This window comes from Ostrea edulis, chromosome 7, assembly GCF_947568905.1.
Source record: "Ostrea edulis chromosome 7, xbOstEdul1.1, whole genome shotgun sequence".
In the NCBI taxonomy this organism is placed as follows: Eukaryota; Metazoa; Mollusca; class Bivalvia; order Ostreida; family Ostreidae; genus Ostrea; species Ostrea edulis.
Genome location: NC_079170.1, coordinates 73,101,452 through 73,110,403, shown reverse-complemented (window position 1 = coordinate 73,110,403; position 8,952 = coordinate 73,101,452). Strand labels below are relative to the sequence as shown.

The window sequence follows — 8,952 nt, the reverse complement described above, 5'->3', positions numbered from 1 at the left end:
CTCTGTCTTTGTATTATATATCTCATAAATTTACCATCTCACATATGACAAGGAGTGATATTAAGTATCTTAATATGCCATCAATTTTCAGATATCACGTTTAAGGAAGTCAGCTACTTATACCTTTTGATTCCGGGTAACCTGAAATTTCAAGTTTTTCATAAATATCTTAAAGAACTCCTTGTTTGTATTAGATATCTGACTAATTTACAATTATCCACGTGAAGAGGAGTGATATTAGGTATCTTAATATGCCATCAATTATCAGATATCACCCATAAGGAAGTCAGCTACTTATACCTTTACATTGCAGGTAATCAGAAATTTCAAGTTTTTAGAAAATATTTTAAGGAGCTCCGTGTTTGTTTTAGATATCTGATTAATTTACCAATGCACATATGACAAGATCTGATATTAGGTATCTTGTTATAACATCAATTTTGAGATATCAGGCTTAAAGAAGTCAGCTACTTATACTTTTTGATTCCTGGTAACCTGAAATTTCAAGTTTTCTAATAAATATCTTAAAGAACTCTGTGATTGTATTAGATACAGTTGTATCTGACTAACATACAACTATCCATGCGAAGAGAAGGAATATTAGATATCTTGATATGCCATCAATTTTCAGATGTCACCCTTAAGGAAGTCAGCTACGTATACCTTTTGATTGCAGGTAACATGAAATTTCAAAGTTTTTGCAAATATCTTAAGGCACTTCATGTTTGTATTGGATTTCTCATTATTTTACCAATATTCACATGAAGAGTAGTGGTATTAGATATCTTTATAAGCCATCAATTTTCAGATATCACTCTTAAGGAAGTCAGCTACTTATACCATTTGATTCTAGGTAACCTGAAATTTCAAGTCTTCCGTACATATCTTAAGGAACTCTGCGTTTGTATTAGATATCTGACTAATTTACAACTACCAAAGTCAAGAGGAGTGATACTAGGTATCTTGATATGCCATCAATTTTCAGATATCACCCATAAGGAAGTCAGCTACATATACCTTTTGATTCCAGATAGCCTAAAATGTCAGGTTTTCGCAAATATGTTAAGGAACTCTGTGTTTGTGTTAGATATCTCATTAATTTACAATCACACATATGACAAGGAGTGATATTAAGTATTTTAATATGCCATCAATCAATTTTCAGATATCAGGAGTAAGGAAGTCAGCTACTTATAGCTTTTAATTCTAGGCAACCTGAAATTTCAAGTTTTCCGTACATATCTTAAGGAACTCTGCTTTTGTATTAGATACATCATTAATTAACCATCTCACATATTACAAGGAGTGATATTAAGTATCTTAATATGCCATCAATTTTCAGATATCACGCTAAAGGAAGTTAGCTACTTATACCTTTTGATTCCTGGTTATCTGAAATTTCAAATGTTTTGTAGATATCTTTTAAGGAACTGTGTTTGTATTACATATCAGACTAATTATCTACTATCCACGTGAAGAGGAGTGATATCAAGTATCTTGATATGCCATCAATTTTCAGATAGATATGTTAGATATCTGACTAATTTTTTTTGCTGATATTACAGGGCTTTATATGAACTGTCTTGATATGCGATCAATTTTCAGATATCACGTTCGACGAAGTCAGCTACTTATACCTTTTCATTCCAGACATCCTGTAATTTAAATTGTTTTGTATATAGCTTAAGGAACTCTGTGTTTTTGTTAGATATCTGACTAGTTAACTACTATCTACGTGAAGAGGTGTGATAATAGGTATCAAGATACCTAATATCACTCCTCTTCACGTGGATGGTTGTAAGTTAGTCAGATATCTAATACAAACGCATAATTCCTCAAGATATTTACGAACAACTTGAATCAAAAGGTATAAGTAGCTGACTTCCTTGAGGGTGATATCTGAAAATAAATTGTATATCAAAATACCTAATATCACTCCTCTTCATGTGAATAGTTGTAAGTTAGTCAGATATCTAATACAAAAGCAGAGTTACTTAAGATATTTACGAAAAAGTTGAAATTTCAAGTCACCAGGAATCAAAAGGTATAAGTAACTGACTTCATTAAGGGTGATATCAAGATACCTAATATCATTCCTTGTAATATGTGAGATGGTAAATCAATGAAATATCTAACACAAACACAGAGTTTCTTAGGATATTTTCGAAAAACCTGAAATTTTAGGTTACCTAGAATCAAAAGGTGTAAGTAGCTGACTTCCTTAAGCGTGACATCTGAATATTGATGGCATATCAAGATACCTAATATAACTCCTTGTCATATGTGCACTGGTAAATTAATACGATATCTAATACAAACACAGAGTTCCATAGAATATTTGCTAAAAACTTTAAATTTTAGGTTTCCTGAAATTAAAAGGTATAAGTAGCTGACTTTCTTAAGCGTGATATCTGAAAATTGTTGGCATATCAAGATACCTAATATCATTCCTCTTGACGTGGATAGTTGTAAGTTAGTCAGATATCTAATACAAACTAGGAGTTCCTTAAGATATTTATGAAAAACATGAAATTTCAGGTTACCTGCAATGAAAAGGAATAAGTAGCTGACTTCCTTTAGCGTGATATCTGAAAATTGATGGCATATCAAGATACCTAATGTCATTCCTCTTCACATGGATAATTGTAAATTAGTCAGATATCTAATACAAACACAGAGTTCCTAAGGATATATATGGAAAACTTCAATTTTCAGGTTACCGGGAATCAAAAGGTATAAGTAGCTGACTTCCTTAAGCGTGATATCTGAAAATTGTTGGCATATCAAGATACCTAATATCATTCCTCTTGACGTGGATAGTTGTAAGTTAGTCAGATATCTAATACAAACTAGGAGTTCCTTAAGATATTTATGAAAATAATGAAATTTCAGGTTACCTGCAATGAAAAGGTATCAGTAGCTGACTTCCTTAAGCATGATATCTGAATATTGATGGCATATCAAGATATCTAATATCACTCCACTTCACATGGATAGTTGTAAATTAGTCAGATATCTAATACAAACACAGAGTTCTTTAAGATATTTATGAAAAACTTGAAATTTCAGGATACCTGGAATCAAAAGGTATAAGTAGCTGACTTCCTTAAGCGTGATATCTGAAAATTGATGTTATATCAAGATACTTAATATCAGATCTTGTCATATGTGCATTGGTAAATTAATCAGATATCTAAAACAAACACGGAGCTTCTAAAATATTTTCTAAAAACTTGAATTTTCTGGTTACCTGCAATGAAAAGGTATAAGTAGTTGACTTCCTTATGGGTGATATCTGAAAATTGATGGCATGTCAAGATACCTAATATCACTCCTCTTCACGTGGATAATTGTAAATTAGTCAGATATCTAATACAAACACAGACTTCCTTAAAATATTGATAAAAAACTTGAAATTTATGTTACCTTCAATCAAAAGGTATAAGTAGCTGACTTCCTTAAGGGTGATATCTGATAATTAATGGCATATCAAGATACCTAATACCACTCCACTTCATATGGATAGTTGTAAATTAGTCAGATATCTAATACAAACAAGGAGTTCTTTAAGATATTTATGAAAAACTTGAAATTTCAGGTTACCCGGAATCAAAAGGTATAAGTAGCTGACTTCCTTAATGGTGATATCTGAAAATTGATGTTATATCAAGATACTTAATATCAGATCTTGTCATATGTGCATTGGTAAATTAATCAGATATCTAAAACAAACACGGAGCTTCTAAAATATTTTCTAAAAACTTGAATTTTCTGGTTACCTGCAATGAAAAGGTATAAGTAGTTGACTTCCTTATGGGTGATATCTGAAAATTGATGGCATGTCAAGATACCTAATATCACTCCTCTTCACGTGGATAATTGTAAATTAGTCAGATATCTAATACAAACACAGACTTCCTTAAAATATTGATAAAAAACTTGAAATTTATGTTACCTTCAATCAAAAGGTATAAGTAGCTGACTTCCTTAAGGGTGATATCTGATAATTAATGGCATATCAAGATACCTAATACCACTCCACTTCATATGGATAGTTGTAAATTAGTCAGATATCTAATACAAACAAGGAGTTCTTTAAGATATTTATGAAAAACTTGAAATTTCAGGTTACCCGGAATCAAAAGGTATAAGTAGCTGACTTCCTTAATGGTGATATCTGAAACTTGATGGCTGATGAAGATATCTAATACCACTCCTCTTTACATGAATATTGGTAAATTAATGAGATATCTAATACAAACATAACGTGCCTTAAGATATTTGCGAAAAACTTGAAATTTCAGGTTACCTGCCATCAAAAGGTATAAGTAGTTGACTTCCTTAAGCGTGACATCTGAAAATTCATGACATATCACGATACCCAATATCACTACTCGCCATACGTATCGTTGTAAGTTAGTTAAATATATGATATAAACACGGAGTATTCACACAGATCTTGAATTTTCATTGTACCGATAATCAAAATGTGTAAGTAACTGATTTCCTAAAGAGCGATATCTGAAAATATGTGGCGTATCAAAACACCATCTATCACTTCTTGCCATATGTATAGTTGTAAATTCGTCAGATATCTAATACAAACATAAAGTTTCTTACGGTATTCATACAAATGTTGAAATTTCAGGGTAACTCGAATCAAATTGTAAAAGTAGCAGATATCTCCAAATGGATGGTATATCAAATGAATGAAGGTCTGAATTCAATCCGTATCATTTTAAAAGTAAACACTCAGTTGAAAAAGTTTATTCGTATTTTGTATTGCAACGTTATGTAATTGGGGATAATTGAGCTTGAAATATCATACGACTCCTCGTCCTCTTTAGAAATAAATCTGATAGATAATAATTTTCAAACTCATTAACCTTTATCTGGTAGCTGGCTATCAGTAATTATAACTTTTATATTTTGTAGTAGCTGGCTACGAGTAGCTAACTTTTCTTACTTTTAGTAGCTAGCTACTAGTAACTGGCTACTAGTAGCTAACTTTTCCTGGTTCAAGTAGCTGGCTACTAGTAACCAACTTTTCTCTTTTTAAGTAGCCAGTTACTAGTAGCTGGTTACTAGTAGCCAACTTTACCAATCTCCCTATGCCAAGTTATTGTCACGAGTGCATTTCGGGAAGAAAGAAAAAGACAACACACACACAAATCAATAAAAATAATCAAATTTAAAATGGTAATCACATTATTTTATTTTGATAAAGCAATCTTATTACTATTTTTGAATTGTGATCTGCACGTTTTTAGGAATTACAAAGTGGGAGCACGGCGTTATACTGACGCACGAGTCAAGATGCTACGAGTTCAACAAGGAAATAATTTTATAATTCAATTTAAAGTTAGGAAATACAATATTCTATTATTTGTATAATTAAAAGTTCAATTATTTTGTATCTTTAATTTTTTTTGTAAAGCTACCAGTTGGTAGAAGTTACATTGTATCGTCGATATATGTTGTTACAAGGTGAAGGTCAGTTGATCCGAGTGTGTATTGAATTTGAAGAGCAAAACAGAATGTTTGCTATAGGTCTACCAGTGCTTATAGCTTCGATATATCCATTTTTTCGCAGTTTATCAGGGTCTCTGTCCAAGCGGTTTTTGAAAAGGTGACTGGGTGTGTTTTATAAGGTAAAGTTCTTGCTCCAACAAAAAAAATTATCCACGTCTTTTTTCTCGTACCATTCTTCGAAAAATTGAAAAATACTCAGTCTAAATACTATCTACCGACAACTAGTACACCCGAGCACGGCACAAAACATCTTAATGCATTATTTTTTACAAGCCATTAACGTGATAATTGGTTTTTTGTCGATTAAATGTAATCTGTTTATGAAATGGGTAATAGATGTTTTCAAACCCGAGGACGCATATGACGTCACACATAATGGCGCGTAAAATAGCGAAAGAAAATAGGCATATCGCAAGATTTGAATTTCATCGCTTTCAAACTCGAAAACTACGCAAAATATTTCATTTAAAACACATTTAAAGTAGTCTTAGGCATAAAAAGAATAAATTTTGCTGAAAAAATGAAAAAGTTTAGAAACATGCGTTGTGTCCTTTAATATGTTTATTTTTTCCTTCTTTTTCCAGCACACTTCATTTCCTGGGGGGAGGGGGGGGTGTCTCATTCAAAAATAAATAAAATAAAGGGGGACACCAAATATAATATATATTTATTTGCATTTTATTTTAATTTGTGACACAAATATAATGAGTAACCAATAATTAAAAGGAGGTGAGGAAAATGGTGTAATTAAGACAGTCTGTGTACTGAGGGCCATCTGGTGTAATGCAGTAGGCTATTTGGTGTAATACAGTAGGCTATTTGGTGTAATACAGTAGGCTATTTGCAATCTCTCATACAGAGTTGTTGATCCTTACAGTGCTCTGTATGAGAGATTGGGCTATTTGGTGTAATACAGTAAGCTATTTGGTGTAATACAGTAAGCTATTTGGTGTAATACAGTAAGCTATTTGGTGTAATGCAGTAGGCTATTTGGTGTAATACAGTAAGCTATTTAGTGAAATACAGTAGGCTATTTGGTGTAATACAGTAAGCTATTTGGTGTAATACAGTAGGCTATTTGGTGTAATACAGTAGGCTATTTGGTGTAATACAGTAGGCTATTTGGTGTAATACAGTAAGCTATTTGGTGTAATACAGTAGGCTATTTGGTGTAATACAGTAAGCTATTTGGTGTAATACAGTAGGCTATTTGGTGTAATACAGTAGGCTATTTGGTGTAATACAGTAGGCTATTTGGTGTAATACAGTAGGCTATTTGGTGTAATACAGTAAGCTATTTAGTGAAATACAGTAGGCTATTTGGTGTAATACAGTAAGCTATTTAGTGAAATACAGTAGGCTATTTGGTGTAATACAGTAAGCTATTTAGTGAAATACAGCACAGGCACCTGAAGTATGGATATTACTATCCCTCCTCTCCCTTTTTTTTTTTTTTGATAATTTTTTTTTGGTGGCAATAATTTCTCTGAAATGTATGAATTCCCAGTCTATCTCATCCCTCAAAGGGGGGCGTAGTAATATCCATACTTCAGGTGCCAATTTTTTTTAAAATCAAAAGTGGGGGGGGGGGGGGTGCAATGCAGTAGGTTTTTTTGCCATTTCCTGCATTTGAAATTCACCCCTCTCTGATTTCCCATGGACATGGACTTATCATTTACCCATCCATCACTGCTTGCACCTAAAAATGCATGAGATGGGTAAATGGTAAGCCCAGATGCCTCCACTGTCACATCAGAGACTGCATTCTGCAGAGTCAAGTAGTCTTTCACTGCTTCTTTCTCATGGTCTACACCCCACTGGACTGGACGAGGAAGTGTTTGATATCTTTGATATAAAGAATAATATGCACTATAATTTATATGTAAAAATAGAAGTTAGTTGAAATACTGAATTATTATAGTAAATTCATGTTTATAATAGTAAATATTTTAATTTCTAAACCTTTGCAAACTGGACCCATTAATAATTTGGTCCACAAGGTTCCTGGGGTTAGGTCCAGCATTTAAAATGGCACCAAAGAGAGAACTCGTGATTCTCCCTTTGTGGAGTTCACTCCAAAGGGAACATGATCGTTGACCTCTTGTCCTTTCCTCTACATAGGCGCTCAGATTTTCATCAATTGAAATTGGGATTGGCACTGTAATGATATGTTTATAAATGAATCTTATATCCATGGTAGATATATATATTTTCATTGTTATTTCTACATTTTTTTCTTACAATTCTCCTTTGACAAGATCAGTGCTTTGGATGCCGTTTCTAATGGATCTTCATATGTTTCCACCTCTATCTCCCTCTCAGCTATTGGGACATCATCTGGGATGTTCCACAAATGACTCATACCTGAAATATCATTTTGTTAGCAAAATTATAATCATAGAACCTGAAAACAATTTCAAACTATGTACTGTGTCTTTCAAGTAATTGACAGTTTGTTTTCTTTACATTTTCCTTCCGAACTGAGACACTAGCTGATATTTATTAATAGAAGAAGAAAAAATGTTTAGAATGAAAGTTTTCAAGATAAATGCCAATTACTATTCATGTACCTGTACTTGGAAAAATTTCCTTCAAATTTCTCAACTGAAGGAGTGTAGCATTTAAGTCAAAGTCTCTGTGAGTGGTATGGCGAGGGTCAAATGAAGTATTCTCTATGTCATTGGTGTCGCTGTCTGTCTTATCCTCTTTGGACTTCCTTCGGCTCAAGGTTTCTAATGGACCTGATTATATGGGTTTTCTATTACTAGTCGGTTAAAGTGCTACAAAGTTCATATGTTTATTTGGTTATCTGTAAATAGTCATACCATATATCAAATTTAGTTACTTACTAATCTACTTACCGTTGGGTTTGTTAGACCTTGCTGTGGGTACCACCCATTTGCAAGGCATACTTGTGCAGCTTTCCTGGGGTTTGGCATGGCTCAATGCAAAAAGTAAGCTTCCAATATGACTACAGCTCTGCCCCAGCCTAATTTGAAAATACACATGTCCTAGATTTGAGATGATATACATTTGTACCAATATTTAAGAAGAAATCGAACAAGTAAAAAAATTGTTTACAGTAACTCTGAAAATGCTTACCCCACAGGACATTGACAATGAGGAGTCAACTCGTAACCAGATTCTTGGGTACGAGTTGACTTTTACCTTTTGGGTACGAGTTGACCTGGATACGAGTCGGTCAGGGTACGAGTTGACTTGACTCCCTATAGATCATATTTTTGGAAATTTTCTCTATTTTTTAACTATGTAAAAATCAATTAAGTAAATAAAACCATTGAATTAATACAAGCATTTAAAGTGAAAGATGGCTTCGTCTAAATATGATGCAACGCTTTGTCGCAAGGCCATTTTCCCCCTCGATACGATTTTTTTAATCTCCCGTATGAATGCACTATT

At 33.0% G+C, this 8,952-nt stretch overlaps 1 protein-coding gene across 1 annotated transcript; it reads right to left on the bottom strand.

Moving 5' to 3' along the window:
* Positions 1–3,775: 3,775 nt before the first annotated feature.
* LOC130048762 (uncharacterized) lies at positions 3,776–8,716 on the bottom strand. Its single transcript, XM_056145812.1, has 6 exons — positions 8,394–8,716; positions 8,103–8,273; positions 7,774–7,896; positions 7,495–7,690; positions 7,135–7,377; positions 3,776–3,779 (listed from the first exon to the last, which is right to left on the bottom strand). Exons 1-6 carry the CDS (start codon positions 8,563–8,565, stop codon positions 3,776–3,778), a joined length of 909 nt encoding a protein of 302 aa, XP_056001787.1. The 5' UTR covers positions 8,566–8,716.
* Positions 8,717–8,952: the final 236 nt, after the last annotated feature.